We start from the raw sequence: 22,680 nt of genomic DNA, 5'->3' as shown, positions 1-22,680 counted from the left end.
GTATGTTTGACTATTGCTACAAATATAGCCATGCTACTTAAGACTGGTTTTGTGCACCAGAGTCACAAATTCATTCTGATTTTAACTCTTTTTACAAATCATCCCTACGTTGCATCAGAGACAGCTGAACGTCTTGGTTACGTATGTAACCCTCGTTCCCTCTCAGTCGGTCTCTACGACGTCACGTCGGAGACCGACGAATTGGGATCCCTAGCAAAGCGCCGCAGCTGCTGCCCCCCTCCAGTGTCCTGAGCAAGCCACCTGGCCTCCAATTTTTGCTAAGGCCAAGGGCGGATCAGAAAAGACCAGTCACTGTATAACATAGCACTACCTACTTAGTGAAGCTGGAGCACTGGGAACGTGCGGAGCTCCCACCCATCCCGGAGGAGGTTCGGAGCAATACGCATATGGCTCAATTAGGACATATGGAAGAATGGAGGTGATTGAACCCTCGTGAAGATGGTAGAAGGTTACCGGGGAAACACGGCCTCTGTGGGTACCGTGGAAGACATATGGGATTCACTTAAGTCTCTCATGTATCCTAAGCCTTCTATCGGTTCTAAAGATTCATCGAGAGAGGCCTGGCGCCTAGACGCTCCGCTACGTCTGGAGCCGAGGAAGGAGGACTCGACAGGGTCTTCATGGACACTCTGGAGAAGATAGCAAGCCGACCTGAGCCAGTGCCTCTCAGTGCTTCTACCCGTTTGAGGTGAGAACACAGGAGGAGACTGGCTCTACACGAAGGCTATAAAACCTAGCGAACGTGTTAGGGGTCGCCCAACCCGCAGCTCTACAAATGTCAGATAGCGAGGCGCCACGAGCCAGCGCCCAGGAGGATGCAATACTCCTAGTAGAGTGAGCTCGCAACCTGAGCGGGCAGGGCACGCCCTGAGCTTGATAAGCCAAGGCGATGGCATCCACTATCCAGTGTGCCATCCTCTGCTTGGAGACGGCCTTCCCCTTCTGCCGTCCTCCGTGACAAATAAAGAGCTGATCTGAGGTCCTGAAGCTTTGCGTCCGGTCGACGTAGCATCTTAATGCTCGGACGGGACAAAGCAAAGCTAGGGCTGGGTCTGCCTCCTCCGGGGGCAGCGCTTGCAGGCTCACCACTTGGTCCCTGAAGGGAGTAGTGGGAACCTTGGGCACGTAGCCAGGCCGGGGCCTCAGGGTTACCTGGGAATCTGCCGGCCCGAACTGAAGGCACGAATCGTCGACCGAAAACGCCTGCAGGTCCCCTACCCTCTTGATGGAGGCCAATGCCAGCAGGAGCAGAGTCTTCATAGAGAGATACTTCAGCTCGACTGACTGTAAAGGCTCAAAGGGGACCCGCTGTAGTGCTGTGAGCACCAGAGACAGGTCCCAAGAGGGTACGGAGGGGGCCTAGGAGGATTTAACCTCCTGGCTCCCCTGAGAAACCTGACGACCAGGTCGTGCTTACCTACTGACCTTCCTTCAACGGGGTCATGGTTTGCAGAAATAGCGGCTACATAGACCTTAAGGGTGGAGGGAGACAGCCTACGCTCCAACCCTTGCTGCAAAAAGGTAAGCACGACTCCGACCGAGCATCTTCGGGGATCCTCATTTCTTGAGAAAGCCCATTCGACGAACAGGTTCCACTTCAAGGCGTAAGCATGTCTCGTGGATGCAGCTCTCGCCGAAGTGATGGTGTCTACCACTCCTTGGGGTAGATCACTCAGAACCTCCGCGTCCCGTCCAGGGACCAGACATGTAGTTTCCAGAGGTCTGGACGCGGGTGCCACAGGGTGCCCCGTCTCTGAGTCAGTAAATCCTTCCTCAGAGGAATCCGCCAGGGAGGGGCTGTCGCGAGGAGCATCAGTTCTGGGAACCAGGTCCGAGTAGGCCAGTAAGGCGCCACTAACAGGACCTGCTCCTCGTCCTCCCTGACCTTGCACAGTGTCTGTGCGAGAAGGCTCACTGGGGGAAACGCATACTTGCGAAGGCCCCGTGGCCAGCTGCATGCCAGGGAGTCCGTGCCGAGTGTACCCTCGGTCAGGGAGTAAAAGAGCTGGCAGTGGGACGTCTCTGGAGAAGCAAACAGGTCTACCTGAGCTTTCCCGAAACGTCTCCAGATCAGCTGGACCGACTGGGGATGGAGTCTCCACTCTCCGGGAAGCGCAGCTCGTGAGAGCTCGTCGGCTGCACGGTTGAGCAAACCCGGAATGTGAATGGCACGAAGCGACCTCAGATGCTTCTGACTCCAGAGGAGGAGAGAACGGGCGAGCTGCGACATGCGACGGGAGCGTAGACCACCTTGTCGGTTGATGTACGCAACGGTCGCAGTGTTGTCCGTACGGACCAGCACGTGTTTGCCTCGAAGGCGCCCTTTGAGACGGTTCAAGGCAAGGCGTACTGCCAGCAGCTCTAGGCAGTTGATGTGCCAGTGTAGCTGGGGGCTCGTCCAAACCCCCGACACTGCCTGCCCGTTGTACGTGGCTCCCCAACCGGTGGTGGAGGCATCCGTGTGTACCACAGCGTGCCTGGAGACCTGTTCTAAGGGAACTCCTGCCCGAAGAAAAGCTAGGTCTGACCACGGGGTGAAGGTTAGGCGACAGGCCGAGGTTACTTTGACCCGGAGAGTGCCGCGCTGCCACGCTCTCCTCGGGACTCGGCCATGAAGCCAGTGCTGAAGTGGTCTCATATGGAGCAGGCCAAGCGGTAAAACTGCCGTAGCTGCTGCCATATGCCCCAGGAGCCTCTGAAACTGTTTCAGTGGGACCACTTCTCTGCTCTTGAACGTATTCAAGCAGTTCAGCACCGACTGAGCCCGCTCTTGCGTGAGGCGAGCTGTTTGGCTGACCGAGTCCAGTTCCACACCAAGAAAAGAGATCCTCTGCACGGGGGAGAGTTTGCTCTTTTCCCAGTTGACCCGAAGGCCCAAGCGGGCGAGGTGTGCCAACACCAGGTCCCTGTGTTCGCATAACTGCTCTCGAGAGTGTGCTAGTATCAGCCAGTCGTCGAGGTAGTTGAGGATACGAACGCCCTGTTCCTTGAGGGGAACAAGGGCCGCCTCCGCGACTTTCGTGAAGACACGGGGGGAGAGGGACAGCCCGAAGGGCAGGACCTTGTACTGATATGCTCTGCCTTCGAACGCGAACCGCAGAAATGGTCTGTGGCGCGGAAGGATCGAAACATGAAAGTACGCGTCCTTCAGGTCGATCGCTGCGAACCAATCCTGGGGACGAACACATCTGAGGATGTGTTTTTGTGTGAGCATTCTGAAAGGTAGCTTGTGAAGAGCTCGATTCAAGATGCGCAGGTCCAGGATCGGTCGTAAACCGCCGCTTTTCTTGGGTACTATGAAGTAGGGGCTGTAAAACCCTGTCTTCATATCGGCTAGAGGGACCGGCTCTATTGCTTTCTTCGCCAGCAAGGTAGCAATCTCTGCCCGTAGGACAGGGGCATCTGCTACTTTCACTGTAGTGAAGTGGATGCCCCTGAACCGAGGCGGACGCCGGGCGAACTGAATCGCGTAGCCGAGCCTGATGGTCCGGAGGAGCCAGCAAGACGGGCTGGGAAGCCTTCTCCAGGCCCCCAGCCAACGTACAAGAGGGACCAGCGGGACCACTGACGTACCTGCGGGGGGGCAGCGAGGTGGAACGCAGGGACCCCGCTCGGCGTCTCTATGCCGGTCCGAAGCGGGGTCAGAGTGTCTGTGTGTGGTGTGTGCAAGACATTTACCTGCGTTCTGGCAGCTGGTGCGTGAGTAGTCCGTCTTACCGCACTCTCCAACCGCCCAGCGCCATTTGCTGGCGGGAGGGGAGAGGGGGTGAAGCCCGGGGCTAACCCGTGCAACACCCGCTGTCCCCTCTGGGGACCCAGAGATAGTAGAAACTGCTCTTTTATTGAAAATTTGGGTGTCACCGGCCGTGAGGCCGATGACGGGTTTCTTAAAAGAAACTTTTTTAAGGGAAACAAAAGATTCTCCGCCCGGCCCTCCTCCGGGGGAGGGAGTGGTGCGATCACCATCTCCCGAAGAGCAGCTTCCTCCATCTCTGGGTCGCCCGTCTCAGGGACGCTTGTTCTTGCGTTTCCCACTGGTCTTGGTGGGAGCCTGGACGGGCGGGGCGGCCGCCCTGGGACCGGCTCCACGGCGCCGCCGTGAAGGCTGCTGCGCAGGCTGCTGTGGAGCGGGGGCGGAGGCAGGGGGCCGCCCTCGGCGACGAGCAGACCGAGGTGCCGCCGGCGGCTGGGTGGAGGCAGCAGCGGGAGCACGCCGGGGCAAGATATGACTGATGGCCTCAGTCTGCTTCTGGGCGGCCGAAAACTGCTGGGCGAAGTTTTCGACCGCGTCGCCGAAGAGGCCGGTCTGGGACACGGGGGCATTCAGGAACCTGACCTTGTCTGCTTCCCTCATGTCGGCCAGACACAGCCAGAGATGGCGTTCCTGGACCACCATCGTGGACATCGCACGACCCAGAGACCGCGCCGTAACCTTCGTCGCTCGTAGCGCGAGGTCCGTAGCGATACGGAGTTCACGTAGAACTTCCGGGTCGTGACCACCCTCGTACAGGTCCTTCAGTGCCTGGGCCTGATGGACCTGTAACAACGCCATAGCGTGTAGGGCGGAGCCAGCAGCGCCACAAGCCGTGTAGGCACTGCCGATCAGAGCCGACGAGTGCCTACAGGCCCGGGAGGGGAGCAACGGGTTGCCCCGCCAAGTGGAAGCGGCGCCGGGACACAATTGCATCGCCACCGCACGCTCCACCGGCGGGACAGCCGCGTACCCCCGCGCTGGTCCGCCATCAAGGGTGGTGAGGGAGGACGTGCCACTGGAGCGGTTTCTGGCAGTAAAAGGTGCCGTCCACGTCCCAGTAAGCTCATCATGCACCTCCGGGAAGAAGGGCACTGGGGTGGGACGCTGAGAACCAGCGCGGGCCACCCCAAGATACCAGTCATCCAGCCGAGAGGGGTCGGGACGTGATGGAGGGTTCCATTCAAGCCCTACCCTCTCGGCGGCCCGGGAAAGCATAGCCATCATCTCGGGGTCGGTATCCGGCACCGCTGACCGCCCAGTGGACGGCAGCGATCCGGAATCGTCCTCCCCCGAGAAGTCTGGCTCACCCCCCGATGCAGCGATTGACATCCGGTCGTCAGGGGGAGCCCCAAAAGTAATGAGCGGTGCCTCACGAGGAAGACCCGAACACTCTTCTGGGAGCTCCAGATGGAACGGGCTGTCGGTGGAAGGAGGAACCCCCAGCGGATCATCCGCCGGGAAATTCCCCACCGTCACCGTCAGACCAGTCAGCCCTCTGCCAGAGGTAGAGTCCCCCCGGCGTTTGCCGGGGGGAACGGTAGATCTGGGCAGAGGAACTGGCACCCCGCCCCTTTGCAGGAAGCGGAGTCTGGTCCGCAGCTCCGTGATGGACATGCCGCCGCAATGACGGCATGACTCATCCACAAACGCCGCCTGAGCGTGCTCGATACCCAGACACGTCAGACAGCGATCGTGACCATCACCTGGCGCCAGGTAACGACCGCATCCAGAAACGCACGGGTGAAACGGCATTGTGTTTCAAACACCTCGTCTTTAAAAAGACGTTCACCCGTGATACTCTTTTAGAAACTGCTCAGTGCTGAAGCACACAGGGGAGATGGCCGCTGCGACACAGAAGGCAGGTAGTGCAATCCTTGACTGCGCGCTTTTTCCACCCACAGGAGACCACCACCGCTGACGCGCCGTACCGCCAAACACCGCAGTGAAGAGTTCTTGTATGAAGAATGGCTCGTTGCGTCTCTCATGGAAAGATCGGCTCCGATGCGAAATGCTGTCTATGCATTGCACCTGCTGTGTATTTATGCTCACGCTGTGATCAGCGACAGCTGGATGCAATCATGCATGCCAATGTGCATTGGCTCGTTTAGTTTACACACGAAGAGGATTGGTATCTCTAAAGCGATATCCCAATTCGTCGGTCTCCGACGTGACGTCGTAGAGACCGACTGAGAGGGAACAATATGCAAAAATTTGACATTTTGTAGATTTGCTTTTCAAAAGGAAGAGGTGCAAAGCCTAGTCAAACTTAGCATCCGAGCAAAGAATGTACTACTTGATTTCTGAATAAATGTTACATTTTTTAATTTAACATTAACATTAATAAATGTGTTTGCTATGCTAACTGACAGTGTTGGGGAAAGTTACTTTTAAAAGTAATGCATTACAAATTACAATATTGAGTTATTCCCTCAAAAGAGTAACTAATTACGTTAGTTACTTTTTATGGAAAGTAATGTTTTACTTTTTTTTTTTTTTTACTTTTGCGTTACTTTTTAAATCTGGGCAGGGCTTGCTTGTTTGTTTTTAATATAAAAAGTTCTATTTTTGGCAAATGTAAAAGCCTTTTTACACCAAATGCCTCAGTTCTAGAGAAAAGTAAAAGGAAAACAAATGTTAGATTATCTTGATTAATGTTTGCTTATTAGTATGGATCAATTGTATCATCGAAGTTCGGCAGCAAAGACATCGGTTAATAAAATGGGATTAAATACATAAAGGATATTTTTGTATTATTTAACATATTTAATTATTGCAGGTTTGCATTGAATTTCACTGTTACTATTCATTTTGAGGAATACTGTATCTGTTTTTTAGTGAGTGAGATGAATTAATGCATGTTCACATTTATTCTAGAACTAAAGTAACATCTTACTCACAATTTCTCTCAACATGGGGACAGGAGAGCTTTTGATCAATAAATGGGGGGGGAAGTAACTGGCGTTACTTATTTGAGAAAGTAACTCAGATATTTTCTTGTCAATTAAAAAGTAATGCGTTACTTTTCTAGTTACTTGGAAAAAGTAATATTATTATGTAACTTGCGTTACTTGTAACGCATTACCCCCAACACTGCTTACTGAAAACATTCACCTTCACATTTTTACTAGTTAATATTACTTCACTTCATTTAATGTTATTGTATGTTATTTCACTTATTTTACACTGCTTTGATAATAAGAATGTACAGCTTTTGTCATTCCAGTAAGACTCGCTAAAGACTCAAAAACACACAATATTCTCATGAACACACCTGAACAACAGGAGCACAGCTTGTGGAAAGGTCTGGAAATTATTGTTGCGGTTAATACTGGTTCCATCCACCATGGCGATCTTCCCAAACACCTAAAATAATGAAACCATCAGATTATCATAATTCACAACAGGTTAACTATTACACCAGCAGATGATTTACCTGCATTCCAATGACAGCATAGATGAAGAACAACATGGCAATAAGCAAAGCCACATACGGCAGAGCCTGAGAGACACAGAAGAGGAAATTAGATCAGCCTGGCTTCATTATTGAATATTGATAAATAAATGGTGAGATGTTAATTTTAGTTTATTTAGTTGTATGTTGTTTTTGTTGTTGTTTTACTTATTTCTTCAGATCCCTTACCAAAAAGAAGTATTCTTCAAGTTTATTTTATTAAGTATACTTAAGTAAAGTTCAAGTATATTTTAAAGTATACTTTATGTAGTAAGTATACAAATATCAGTGTACTAGTAGTATACTTTTAAGTGTACTATTTCAATATTCCTTAGGACTAAATTAGCCCACTTTCTAGTATATAAAAGTATACTTTTAAGTATACTTTGAGTATAACAGTAGTAAACTTTGAGTACACAACTAGTTTACATCTATGTTTTCAGTTTGTACTGTAAGTCTACTAAAAGTGAATTTATAGGTATACTAATAGTTTACTAATTAAATACTTTCTTATGCATTTTTAGTACACTTTGAAGTATAGTCTAAGTAAACTATTAGTTTAGTAGTATTGTACTGCAAGTATACTTGTAAGTTTTCTTTAAGTGAACCTTACATCATACTTTAAGTTACTTTTATTTTGTTATATGAATATCTGAACATACAAAACATCAAAAGAAAGGTGTATCTCCTTGTAAACAAAAACATTTTATTCTAGCTTCATGCATTCTTTTTTATAAACACTTGAATGTGGGTAAGTTTAATACATTTCATAAATGTTCATATGATTTTCATACATTTAAAATAAATAAATAAATAAATAAACAACATTTTGAACAAAAAGCTAAAAAAAACAGACTATTCATGATAATTCATGAGTTGATCAACTTTAAAGCTTGACAGTCATTATTCCATAATGTTACACAGTTTTCCATATCTATGGTTTTGATGTTGTTTTATGTCTGCAAGGGAAAGCTAAATTGTCTACATCCATAATAAAAATGTGCAGAAGACAGAAGCACTTAAGTAAATGTGCCATGTTTCTGTGGGCCATCCTTAAACATGTCATCCTTTTTATGCTCAGTGTTTAAATCAGTCGAACATTAATGACTTTGAGACATAAGATGGCACAGATGAACTTGGGTGTTGAGTGACATGAGTGAAATTGTCACTGGTATACTGGATAATTAGCCTTTTTCACACTTCCGTGTTTCTGGCTTCCGGACTGACGCTTGCAGGGTAAAAGTTTTTCCGGTGACAGAAGCGGCCGTGCTTGACAAGAGCAAGTTCTGGAATCAAAATTTTTACAGAAAAGATACTATGACACTAGGATATATACCGGTGTTTTATTCTATAAAGAGCAAAACTTTGTGTCAGCTTCAGGTCATCACAAATACTATGTTTATTTAATTCTGATTGTTGGCACTTATTTAATTTAGTAAATTTTTGAGTTTTGCCTTTCTGTCTATTTGGTGATTGCTGTGCATTATTGACTCTTCACATTAAACTTTTTCGCCATTATTATCATATTATTAAAACAATATTGTTTTTTCTACTTGCTCTCCTTTGCATTATTAACATGTAACGATGTAAATGTACATTGTAGAATGTGCCTAGGGATATACATAATAAAATAATACAATACTGAACAAGAGATGACTCCGATTAATGGCTTTATTCCTATTGGATCGGGATTACATTGTTGTATTGAGTTTATACATCAACCGGACACAGAATTGATTAATTTATTCATGGAAAAATGTGCATTTGGATATATATGCTGTCAAAATTTATCATGATGTAGTGATTCGAGGGAAATGGCTGAGTAAATTGAAAAAATACGCTCAAATGTACCGAAGATGGAGAACAGAAACCGGCCGTGCTATGCTGCCATCCAAAGGCAAAGCGCAGTAACTACACATTTGGTCAACATTGAGTTAGGACTTAAAATGGACTTTTGACAACTGTTTTGGCTTGTGGCAAAGTCTCCTGGTTCAATTTTGTCCCGTTTCAGAGGAACGCTAGTGTCAACATGTTTAACTAGCTGGTGTAAGTGTTGGCGTAGTTACTGCACTTTGCCTTTGGAGGGCAGTATGTTGAGCATATTTTTTGAGGAGTCAGTGGTCTGAGTGGCCATATAAATTACGAACAAGTAAAATGTTGTTTCTTTGTTGATTATATAACAACAACTAGAAAAACAGACAAAACAGAAAAGGTAAGAAGCATTATTTGAGACAAGGGCATACTAATATAATAGGTGCAGACCTGTACTGCCCTCCAAAGGCAAAAACGCAGTAACTACACATTTGGTCAAAACTGAGTTTAGGTTTAAAATGGACTTTGTGACAACTGTTTTGTCTTTTGGTAAAGTCTCCTGGTTAAATTGTGTCCTGTTTCAGAGAAACGAGAGTGTCAACATGTTTGACTAGCCTGGCGTAAAAACTTTAAAAGCATTTTTCTCAGTTTCAGTGTTGGCGTAGTTACTGCACTTTGCCTTTGGAGGGCAGTGTAGCGGAACTAACTTTACCTTGAGCTGACGTAATTTCCGACCTTTGTGAAAAAGGCTAATTAGTCAGCTAATTTACAATTATTTGTCCAGTCAATGCCCAAACTGACTAATCAAGAATTGCTTTATGAAATGAGTGTACCTGAAATGATTTGATGAAGGTCCACAGGAGCGTGCGAATGCCCTCTCCTCTGCTCAACAACTTCACTAAGCGCATGACACGAAACAGACGAAAGAATGTGATGGAAATTCTTGCACTGTCTTCCGTGTTCTGAGAAAAACACCAGACAGCATTCAAGACAGTTCATGTTAATGAGGCATTATGTGTTTCCACTCTCTACTTCAATGTGTCTCTGCCACACATCGCACATTGTGTGGATTTTGTGCGATGAGTGTGTGAACAGACCGTGCATTTGAGCGTTTTAACGTTCTGCATCATTCACTGGTAATCTGCATGCAGAGTTTGTACATGCACTGCAGGCTTCACATTCTCAACAAATGCTTAATAGTCTCATACTCATAACAAAGATCTTTTTTTCAAGACAACACACAGGGCATCTTACCCCTGTCTATACAGCAAATACAGGAGCTTCTGTGTGCTTCAACAAATCAAAGAGCTCATATTAAAACTCCTAGAATCAGCATATTTTATATATACATATATACACTGCTGCTCGAAAGTTTGGGATCAGTAAGATTTTTTTAAGTCTCTCATGCTCATCAAAGTTATTGCATAATATTATTGCGATTCAAAATAAATTTCTTTTATTTTTAATATATTTTAAAATTTAATTTATTTTTGTGATGCAAAGCTGAATTTTCATCAGCCATTACTCCAGTCTTCAGTGACACATGATCCTTCAGAAATCATTCTAACATACTGATTTATTACTTTTATTAAGTTGGAAACAGTTTTGCTGCTTAATATTTTTTTGGAACCTGTGATACTTTTTTCAGGATTCTTTGATGAATAAAAAGTTTAAAAGAACCGCATTTATTCAAAATAGGAACCTTTTCTAACAATATAAGTCGTTACTGTCACTTTTTTAATCAATTTAACACATCCTTGATAATTAAAAGTATTAATTTCGTTCAAAGAGTGAAAGAAAGAAAAAATGACTGACCCCAAATTTTGAACAAGGTGCTTATTGATACAAAGGTTTTCTATTTTAAATTAATGCTGTTCTTTTTTATTTTATTTTATTCATCAAAGAATCCTGAAAAAGTATCATAGGTTCCAAAAAAATATTAAGCAGCACAACTGTTTCTAACATTGATAATAAATCAGTATATTAGAATGATTTCTGAAGGATCATGTGACACTGAAGACTGGAGTAATGATGCTGAAAATTCAGCTTTGCATCACAGGAATAAATTAAAATTAAAACCACTATTTTGAATTGCATTAACATTTCACAATATTACCGTTTTTCTGTATTTTAATCAAATAAACAGCCTTGATGAGCAGAAAAGTCCCCTTTAAAAAACATTAAAAATCTTACTGATCCCAAAATTTTGAGCGGCAGTATATCTATATAAACTAATTATGCCTAGATACTGCCCTCAATACTACAAATTAAACAAAAGAAAATTCAGTAATTCAGTTTACTTCTATAAAATCACTCTAAATAGTATAAATGTGTTTATATACATGCCATTTTTGTAACATTACTGTGATAAAGGTCATTCTCAGAAAACAGTGCCATTTGTGCCTGAAGCCTTCATGCGACTTTTCTTTTAAAAGGATTTCAAGAAATTATATTTCCAAACCTCAGGCCAAAATTACTATGAATTTCACTGCCATTAACACCGTGGGGTTTCCTTCTGATATTCAGATCAGTGGTCAACAAATGTGGGTTGTGACCTGTAATTATAAATCTCTAATTCTTGTTTGATCAGCTCGCTCAACATGCAGTGTTGGGGGTAACGCATTACAAGTAACGCAAGTTACGTAATAATATTACTTTTTTCCAAGTAACTAGTAAAGTAACGCATTATTTTTTAATTGATAAGAAAATATCGGAGTTACTTTTTCAAATAAGTAACGCGTTACTTTTTCCTCCCATTTATTGATCAAAAGCTCTCCTGTCTCCATGTTGAGAGAAATCGTGAGTAAGATGTTACTTTAGTTCTAGAATAAATGTGAACATGCATTAATTCATCTCACTTACTAAAAAAAACAGATACAGTATTCCTCAAAATGAATAAAAACAGTGAAATTCAACGCAAACCTGCAATAATTAAATATGTTACATAGTACAAATATCCTTTATGTATTTAATCCCATTTTATTAACCGATGTCTTTGCTGCCAACCTTTGATGATCCAATTCATCCAGACTAATAAGCAAAAATTACTCAAGATAATCTAACATTTGTTTTCCTTTTTTTTATTGCTAAAGAGTTGACTTTTTTTCGTCAATTTACTTTTCTCTAAGCCTGAGGCTTGTGGAGTAAAAAGGCTTTTACATTTGCCAAAAATAGAACTTTTTATATTAAAAACAAACAAGCAAGCCCTGCCCAGATTTAAAAAGTAACGCAAAAGTAGCGTAACGCATTACTTTCATAAAAAGTAACTAAGTAACTTAATTAGTTACTTTTTTAAGGAGTAACTCAATATTATAATGCATTACTTTTAAAAGCAACTTTCCCCAACACTGTCAACATGTCACTACTTTCTGACCCATAGCTTAGGCTCAGGACCTCATTCTTCATCAGATTGGCTTGCTGTATCTGCACAAGACCTTCACAGACCATCTCTTCACTTATTAGGAGGTTTAAGAGCCTATTTGTCCAGGATAACACCGGCCTCTTTGGCCTGATTCAGGGGATTCATAGAGAATGCATGTATAACAGTAGACTGAGCTTCTCCTGACACAACTGTGAGATTCCACAGACTATGTTACCGAATGCTAAATGACACATGCAGTGTTTCAAGCAGGATCTTAGTTCTATGTAGGAAATATCTGGACTGTTGAGGTATTAAAAATCACTGAATTTCAATTCTCAAGTGACAGATGGATGAACAAAATTCACAGAGATAGTCAGTCATAGCCTTGTGGGCAAGCGCTCCAACATACAGCGCTGTGGCAACAAAGATGTGGAAACAAATGGCACCTTTCCTGAAAATGACCCACAAAAGCTTCACCTTTAATATCTGGACAAAAACAGACAGAGATGCTGGGCTTGGATCACGCTTTTACTTACATTGATCTCTGTGATCGCAATGTCAACGATGCTACCAACAACAATTAAGGCGTCAAACGTGTTCCATGCATCGGCAAAATAGTGCTGTGGACACCCAGCGAAACAGAGGGATGAGAAAGGAAAGGAGGATTGGAAGAAAGAGATGAATTGACAAAGGAGCAGAAAGTGGGAAGAAAAAGACAGAAGAAAATCACAGTTATGATGCTGCAGCCATACACAGAAAGAGCGACACAATATTGCTGTGTCTCATTCCACTCCCTGTTTCACTATCACGTCACTCAAGCATATTGTGAACACACTTACTACTACAAAGGTCTTAAAGTTCAACTAACTAACTAGTGCACTGTAACTAGGGAGCAGATTGAGACACATCCTACAGCTAGGTATTTATTTTTAACAGGCATGTTTTTATATGATGAATCTTATAATAACACATCCATGTCACATTTCACCCTAAAATCGAGAAAATAAAGAAAATGGAAACCTTTTGCATTAAAATCCGCAAGACATGTACTGTAATGTACTGATGTTCCACTTTAATCAGAAAGTAAATTGTTATATTCATGAAAATATTATATTCTCTGACAAAAATGTACACCTGCTCCTGACCTCTAAACTAAACTGTGTGAACTTGATTTGTTTAAGAATTCTCCAGATTAAGGTGTTTAAACCTTATACTTAAGGGTTAATAAGTGTTTAAACAGACCTGATTAATTTTGGCTTCTATTATAAGCAATTACCAGAGTAAATCATTTGAAAACTAATCACAAAACATCAAGTCAAATCGCAAAAGAAGCAAGTGTTTTTGTCATAGGCATAAATAATTTACATTGGGTGAATTCAGGTAAAGTGGGCCGTTTAAATTTGATTGTACTGTGTTCAGTGGGTTTACACATTCAGAGCATAACAATCGATTTTAATTAAAGGGACACTATTCATCTAAATGCTAGAATAGTTTTGGGTGATGCAATATGACACTGGTGGGTGTTTTAATTATAAGGTTGCTCACCAAATGTGAACAAACATTATTGTGACAGTTCCTGTTATATTTGATACTACAGAGAATAAATTGCATTTTTTTTTTGTTAGTTTGTAAAGTGGGCCGACCTTTAACCTTCAGTAATTATGCCCAAATGTATTAAATAAATTGACATTTATTTGGTTATTTTATAGTTGACATGTATTTTACTTTAAAAAAACAAAACAGAAATGAGACTCCAGTCAGGAATTTTAGGTCAGATGGAAGAAAGGAAAGAGAGAATAGAAAGGAAGTTGAGCTATTAAATTCGAAAGGATGAGAGCATTTATGCTTTAAAATATGGATGCAATTAAAAATACTTGAAAGTGTTTAGAGAGCGTGGAGAGACAAACATTTTTTTATATGGGTATTATTTTAAATGTTTCTCCTATTATTTGTTTTAGTCTATTTGTTGTTGCCTGTGCTATAGTCCCATCTTCAATGTATTGTTGAGTAATCAATATTCTGATATTCAGATTTCATCCAATTTAATGTCAACACAGCATGTTCTTTCAGTTGTTTGGAATTTAAAGAGTAGTTCACTTCCAGAACAAAATTTCACTCATCCAACATGTTTATGCCTTATGTTTGTGTTGGTTAAAAATAGGCTTTTTAATAGCTTTTACAGTTGAAGATAAAGCTTAAAAGATTATTATATCAAATATTTTAATATTTTATATTTTAACATATCGATTCATATTGACTGCATTATTTAATACCATTAATATTTAACTTTTTTAATTTGTAGTCAACTATATATAAGTATTTAAATAATTATTTGTTTATTTTAATGACTTTCTGCACTTGCTATACTACATACTTTAGTTAAAGTTTATAGTTTATACTAATTTATTATACTAGTAATTTTATAATAAGTCGAAAAGCCAGACATCTTGAAAAACTATGGTGTTGAAATGGTAGCTGCAGCCATTGATGATACTCTGCTGCCATCTTCTGGTTATATGGGTTATTTTATGTTATTTTCTTACATCCTTGAAGGGACATATCGCTAGCTAGCTAACATTAGCCTAAACACATTATGATAGTGTTAAGCTGTCAGCATTTAAATGTCCAACTATGCAGGTACTCTCCAGGCTCTGCATTTAAAGGATATGTTGTTAAATAATATGAAACTGAATGTTCATGTCTCTATCATTATTTATGATATTGCACTTATTATTTTTCTCAGTTTCTGATAAGAATGAGGCAGTAGAGGAGTCTCAAGAGTGTCCACCTATATATAGCGATTATTAAATGAGCTTTAGCGGAAGTTTACAAGCTGCTTATCATTATGCTTTATTAGGCTTTACTGATTGATGATAGATGATTTTGGGGACAAATATGACATGTTCTTGACAGGTATTGTGAGACTCTCATATTAGCACAAATATTTATAATATCTTCAATCACATTTAATGTCTTCTGATCTGACACGTTTTAGCATTGTGCTGTTGCTTAAATTCTGCAACCAAAGCTTTCTCTGGGTATAAAGAGACATAAATATAAATAAGACATAAGCATATTCCCCTTAAAGTAGGAGTGTCAGGTACATTCATAAACACAGCACACTGATGGATGAGAGACTGGTGATTTAAACACACAAAATCAGACATCGCCAACTAGCAGAGGTGAGAAAAAGATCAGAGTGAAGGTCAGCCAGACTAGAGGAAAGTCGGGGGTCTACCTGACTCAGAATGATGTCTACTACGCTGCCAATCACCACCAGAGCATCAAACCCATTCCAGGGGTCCACACAATAACCCTAATCAGACAGACACCAGCGAAGGGGGGATAGGAGAGCAGAAGGGTTAAACATCAAAGGACAGGGGTACAAGCGCTCTGACATCACTGCATTGCAGTGAGACAAAAGAAAGACATACCTTTGGTTTGAAGGCAACCAGTTTGAGAATCATTTCGACTGCAAAGACCCCCGTGAACACCATGTTCAAAATGTCCATCCCGTAATTGAAAAGACGCGACTGCCCGTGATGCTGTGTATGATACATAGAAAATAAAAAACAACATACATTTTTATTGGGAATATAGTACAATCATTCATAGAGGTCATAGAGAATATGGCACTTAAATGGCTTGAAATGGTTTCCAGAACTCCAAACTGAAATAATACAATTATTTAACCACCAAAGAACCAACACCTTAATACTCTAGTCTAGGTTTTTTTTTTTTTTTTTTGGATATGCTTGTATAGAGCAGGGTTTCCAACCTGTAGGGATTTAGTACTATTCCGTGTCAACTCAACCAGAGGTCCCCAGCTCAATTTTTTTATTTTGCTAATATTTTTTTTAAAGAAAGATAAGCATGTATAGTGATGAAAACCAAAATAGTAAATGTCATGGATAAATATTTACTGAGTAATCCACTATTTTGTCGAGGGGTTTTCAGATTCACATGAGATTCAGAGCTAAATTACAGAGGGTTAATATGACTTCAGAAAGATGGCAGCATCATGATGATATTTTTACAAAGAGATTAGTAGGTCTGTTAGTAAAATTTGTTGTCTTTAGCAATCCTTGTTGCATTATGTTCAAATGATGACCTTTCGAAAATGGGAAAACAGCTATTTTAAATTTTTTTCCACTAAGTTTGTAGGAAAGGAGGTGAAGTGAGGCCAAGTATAGTACCCATACTAGGAATTTGTGCTCTGCATTTAACCCATCCAAGTGCACACACACAGTAGTGAACACACACCCGGAGCAGTGGGCAGCCTTTGCTGCGGCGCCGGGGAGCAGTTGGGGGATCAAGTCCGACTCTCTAACCATTAGGCCACGGCTGCCCCGTAGGCCTGTAGGCCTGTAGCTCAAAAAATATTAAATATAACTTAACACCTTTTTTGCATATTGGTTCTTAACAAACTTCCCTTTTGTTATCTTCATTTTTAAGGCCCTGTATGGTTCAGTTTTTAATATGGCTCCAGGAGTAAATCATTAAATTGTATACATTTTCAGTTGTCAAAAACCAAATGTTGGTCACTTCGGGAAAATATGATACTTCTTTCTTTTAAAGAGGAATGTCTGAAGAACAATTAATGTTGAAACTAGAAAATGCATCTTGTTTCCGTCTGTCAAAATAACTGCATTGATGAACATAATTGTCATAAGTATTGTTTTTTCAAAGTTTGCCTTTAACTCAAGAAGAATATAAAAAAATATATAAAAAATATGAAATATAATTTTAGATTCCAGTTCTTCTTTTGGAATATTCATTTTCAAGACCCTACATTGTTTAGTCCCAGAAATATGGGAATCTCAATGAGGCTCCATATTCAGATTCCTGAATAATACCCAAATGTTGGTCACTTTGTATACAGCCGATACTTATTAAATTTAAAGCAGAAAGTGTGAAGAATAAGTAATGCTGAAACTAGAAATGCACTATTCATCACTATATACGCTTATATTTCTTCAGAAGAAATATTAGCAAAATCGAAAATTTGAGCCGGGAAAGTTTGAGGGAAGACAAGTAATGACCCTATAATGTACAGAGTTCTGCAAGTCATCTGTAGGAGAAAAAGATAACAGCTGCAAATCCATGTCCACAAAACAGTAGAATATGAATGTAAATGTGCAAAGTCTCTTGTTAAGTGTTTTCGTCCCACAGAAAACCCATGCGTTAATCCAACCCTGACTGGAGCGAAGAAGAGGGTGGGTTAAAGGATAACTATTGCCAAAATGCAACCTGGCCTGTTTTTTTTTTTACTGTAAATGAGACAAACCTATATCTAAAAGCATAATAACGACAAACGAGCCGTTTTTGAGATTGACCGTGATTTAGTTTTGTGGTCAATGGCCGGTGAATGGGAGTACTAGGGGCATAAATTTGAGCGCATCAAAATCGATATTTTTACGACACTAAGAAGACTCGACACACCATGAAACTTTGCTCGAAGTATCGCCTGGGTCTCTACACATGAACTCCAGCATTGAGAACATTGTTTGTGTACACAGAGTTTACTAAAAAGAAAGTTTTTGAAAAACTCACTTTCACTGTTTGAGTTTCCCGCTCGCAGCCGTCTTGCCAGTCAAGAAGTGTCCATCTCCGAATGCGAATGAATGCGACTCCATAGGACGAAATATTAGGCTTCTATGAGGCTCTTTTTACAACTAGAAGGTTATTATTGTTTTTCACTTGCGACAAAACAACGAATTAGCCGTGCATTTATATGGAAATATGCTTTAGGAGCTATCCATCCTCGCATTCGGAGATCGACACCTCTTGACTGGCAAGACGGCCGCGAGTGGAAACTCAAACAGTGTAAGTGAGTTGTTCAAAAACTTTCTTTTTAATAAACTCTGTGTACACAAACAATGTTCTCAATGCTGGAGTTCATGTGTAGAGACCCAGGCGATACTTCCAGCAAAGTTTCATGGTGTGTCGAGCCTTCTTAGTGTTGTAAAAATATTGATTTTGATGCGCTCAAATTTATGCCCATAGTATTCCCATTCACCGGCCATTGACCACAAAACTAAATCACGGTCAATCTCAAAAACGGCTCGTTTGTCGTAATTATGCTTTTAGATATATGTTTGTCTCGTTTACAGTAAAAAATCAGCCCAGGTTGCAATAGTTATCCTTTAATGGGGTGGTGTTCTCATTTAATCTGGTTAAAATTTGGCCCTGGACAAATCCAGCCCATCCGGTCCACAAGTTTCCTCGTTTAGTTGGAGTAAATAAATTAATGAATAAAACAGGACAGAAACAAATAATGATAGATACTGCTGAATTCAAATGCAACAAACTTAATAATGCATTTTTGTCACATAGAAATGCATGCAATAAAGCACTGATTTTGAGCTAGAATGTAGGAAATGTATTCAATTTTCCCTCAGATTCCAGATTATAAAATAGTTGTATCTCAATCAAATATTGACCTAACTTAACAACCCATACATCCATGGAAAGTTATTTATTCAGCTGTAAGATGATGTATAAATCTCAATTTCCAGAAATTGACCCTTATGACTGGTTTTGTGGTCCAGGGTCACATATAAGCATCTCCTATTGTGTTCAAAAGGGTGATGGTGAACTCTTTGTTTAGATTCGTCTCACCTGAACAGCCAGACACAGTGTGTTGAGGACGATGAGCACAAACATGACATACTCAAAGCCTGTGGAGTTCACCACATACCAGAACTTATACTGGTATGGGTTTTTAGGGATGTATCTCCTCAACGGTCGGGCTTTCAGAGCGTACTCCACACACTGGCGCTGTCAAAACACACACACAGTAAGACTCACACCATCATCTTTCATTCATAACCTAGCTGGATCAGAATAATATTTGAACCTCACCTGGTTCTTGTCCAGCTCACAGTTCTTGTATTCTTTCTCGCCCTGCTCCTGAAACGTGACAATGACAAAACCCACAAAAATGTTCATCATGAAGAAGGCAATGACGATGATGTAGATGATGAAGAAGATGGAGATCTCCACGCGGGAGTTGTAAATGGGACCCATGTTTTCTTTGTTTGAGTCGATGGCCTTGTACAGCAGCCTGCAGGGGACAAAACACACTCAATGGACCAATGCATTTCAGTTTTTCAATGCATTGCAGTTCAGTCTATTTATTTTCCCATAACTGCACAATTACATAGTTGCATTTTATTATTTTAATTTTAATCTATGTGTGTATGGGTATTTCAGGGGTTTGAGTGTGTGTGCGCTATGGTCTTACGATGGCCAGCCCTCAAATGTTGAGACGGTGAAGAGGGCCATCATAGCCACCAGCACATTATCAAAGTTAAAGTCACTGTTGTACCAGATCCTCTCACGCATTTGTGGCAGTGCCGTCTCACCAATACTGTACACGATATACGTCCCTCTAGAAAGACAAAAAGATGGTAGAACACACATGCAGACACTTCATATTCATTGTAAAACACTTCATTCACTCACTTGCAGTCATCTGGACTTGTCTTTGCATCATCGGTACAGCGGTAGAACTTCCCCTGAAGACAAAACATTTTCATAATGTAACAATGTTGCAAACTGCCTGTTAACGGAGTTTGTTAAATAGAATCTTGCTTTTCTTAAATTTGCTGGGGCACCTTAAACAACTGCACACCGATACAGGCGAACATGAACTGAAGAAGTGTGGTGACAATCATGATGTTCCCAATCGTCCTGATGGCCACGAACACACATTGAACCACATGCTGCATTGGCAGAGAGAGAAAGAAACAAAAAAATGTTTGCTTAAAATATGAGGGGAAAAATGTATGACATGATCTCTACTTTCAATGAAGAATTTCAAGCCAAGACTGAAGTTTGCATCTAAACAAACGTGTGAATGTTCGTGAATCATTTTTTTCAGATTGAGACTTTGGAGTCATTTGATTTAGTTCGGGACTTGGGAGTGGGAGCGCAAATCATTTGATTCAATCGAGACTTCACAGTAGAGCTGCAACTAACGGTTATTTTGACAATCGATTTGTTTATTCGATTATTTAAATTTTTTCGATTAATCGATTAATTGGCTTAAATCCCTTTTTTTAGACAAAAATCACAATATTCCACAGTCTGCCCAAAGTCCTTCAAACAAACGTGCCAACTGAATGTTATGTAAACACTGCTTAATTTATTAGACCACCAGTTGTAATAAAGAGAAAAGACAAATATCTGAGAAATATCGCTTGACTATTTTTTCATAGATAACAGCAATAATTATAGCATTAGAAATAGCCTACTGTTACTAAAAAGCTTATGCATATTGGAGGACTAACCAATACAGAAAGCTAAAAAATGATTTTGCTAATCACCAATACTGTTAGTTTGGAGCAGCAGTGGCACAAACTTTACATAATTTGTTGAACACCTTACATAAATTTGTTTTATTAAATTTGTTGAACACTGTATATAGTGAACAAAGTTTAAATATCTACTTAAAAAAGTAAAAGAAGAGCCTAATACAGATAATAAAGAGGAATAAAATCAAACTCAGTGTTAACCAACAGGTGAGAGAAATTTATTACACACTGTTATCCCTTTACAGTTCCTACTCTCCATACATATGTGCACTACATGTCGTCTTTTAAACCTAAATTTAACATTCAATGATATTTCAGCACATCGTTGTCGATGATTTTCATTATCGATAATAATCGATTTTATCGATTCGTTTTTGCAGCCCTACTTCACAGCATGTAGCATGATTAGTTTGATTTAGATCAGGACTTTGGAGCATGCAACTCAAATAATTTAATTTAGATTGTAATTTCAGAGCAGGTTTGAATCATTTCGCAAACTAAATGATTGACGATCTGCAGTTCTGATCTGAAATGTCGGTTTGTGAATCATTATTCAGATCAGAACTTCGGAGAATGGTCACAAATATTTTGCTTTAGATCGAAACCTAGGATTGCGGATTGTGATTCATTTGATTTAGATCAGGACTTCCGAGCAGGTGCACAAATCTTTTGACTTATTTCGGAACTATTGTGAATCATTTGATTCAGACTGGGACTTTGGAGTGTGTAGTGAAATTAGTTTGATTTAGATTGGGACTTCAGAGTGGGTTCGCAAATCATTTGACTTGGACCCAAAATTTGCGTATAGTGAATCGCTTGATTCAGATTTGGACTTCGGAGCACGATGCAGTCATTTGATTTAGATCAGGACTTCAGAGCATGTAGCTCAAACCATTTGATTTAGATTGGAACTTCAGAGTGGGTTTCAGAGCGATCTGCATTCCGAGTCCTGATCTGAAATGATAGTTTGCACGTCATTATTCAGATCGGAACTTCAGAGTGGGTTCGCAAATTTATGCTTTAGATTGGAACCTAGGATTGCAGAATGCAATTCATTTGATTCAGATTGGGAGTTCGGTGTGGGTGCACAAATCATTTGACTTAGATTGGAAATTTGTGTATCGTGAATCATTTGATTTAGATTGGGACTTCAGAGAAGGTTTTTGAATAATTCCGCGAACTAAATGATTGACAATCTGCACTCCGAGTCCTGATCTGAAATGATGGTTTGTGAATCATTATTCATGTCACGAATCCGGTCTGTGGTTGTCGTCCGCTCACCACCAGAGGTCGCCTTGCCACTCTATTGACAGTCACAGTACACAGACTGTTGCATTACACCACAGACTACATCTCCCAGCACCCATTGCACTGATTACACCTACACAGCTGCCACCAGTCAGACTCTGTATAAATACGAAGCACTTCCTCTTCCAGACTGTCGAGTATTGAATTGCATTTAACACGCTTATTGTGTTAGCACTGTGCGGAGCCAATTGATTATTTACCTTAGTCTTGTTCAGCCTAGTCATTCCTGTTTTTGAATCCCCACCTTGTTTTCTGGTCTTGTCTGCTTTCTGCCTGCCCTGGAACATTCTAGCCTATTTTGGATTTACCCTTTGCCTAGCCGTTTTGGACTCTGTTTGCCCCTTGTATGAACTCCCGCCTGTCTATTTGGATTACCCATTTGCCTAGCCCCCTGGAATACATATGTCAACGATCAACACTCGCCTGTATACAGATTACTCTCATGTCTTGCCCATACTGTACTTGTTTGCCTGTGTTTGACACTGCTTGTTAATTACCATGTCTTTGTCCGATTATAATAAAAGCTTGCAAATTGATCCACCTGCCTCACGCATCTGTCGCACTGTTACAATTCAGATTGGGACTTCGGAGTGCATAGGGGATTGGTTTGATTTAGATAGGGACTTTAGAGTGGGTTTCAGAGCCGAGTCCTGAT

At 41.4% G+C, this 22,680-nt stretch overlaps 1 protein-coding gene across 1 annotated transcript in view; it reads right to left on the bottom strand.

Annotated features, from left to right (window-relative positions):
• Positions 1–7,015: 7,015 nt before the first annotated feature.
• cacna1db (calcium channel, voltage-dependent, L type, alpha 1D subunit, b) overlaps positions 7,016–22,680 on the bottom strand; it is a 33,012-nt gene continuing 17,347 nt past the window's right edge. The window contains exons 16-26 of the mRNA XM_073819809.1: positions 20,019–20,126; positions 19,867–19,919; positions 19,646–19,792; positions 19,264–19,465; positions 19,021–19,179; positions 15,834–15,944; positions 15,574–15,715; positions 12,627–12,640; positions 9,872–10,000; positions 7,209–7,274; positions 7,016–7,138 (exon numbers count right to left, since the gene is read on the bottom strand). Of these exons, the coding sequence (XP_073675910.1) occupies positions 7,016–7,138; positions 7,209–7,274; positions 9,872–10,000; positions 12,627–12,640; positions 15,574–15,715; positions 15,834–15,944; positions 19,021–19,179; positions 19,264–19,465; positions 19,646–19,792; positions 19,867–19,919; positions 20,019–20,126 (1,254 nt within the window). The remainder of the gene's footprint in view (positions 7,139–7,208; positions 7,275–9,871; positions 10,001–12,626; positions 12,641–15,573; positions 15,716–15,833; positions 15,945–19,020; positions 19,180–19,263; positions 19,466–19,645; positions 19,793–19,866; positions 19,920–20,018; positions 20,127–22,680) is intronic.

Source organism: Garra rufa, chromosome 15 (genome assembly GCF_049309525.1).
Source record: "Garra rufa chromosome 15, GarRuf1.0, whole genome shotgun sequence".
NCBI classification, from domain to species: domain Eukaryota; kingdom Metazoa; phylum Chordata; class Actinopteri; order Cypriniformes; family Cyprinidae; genus Garra; species Garra rufa.
Note: the sequence above shows the minus strand (reverse complement) of the source record. Positions and strands in the feature narration are given on the sequence as shown.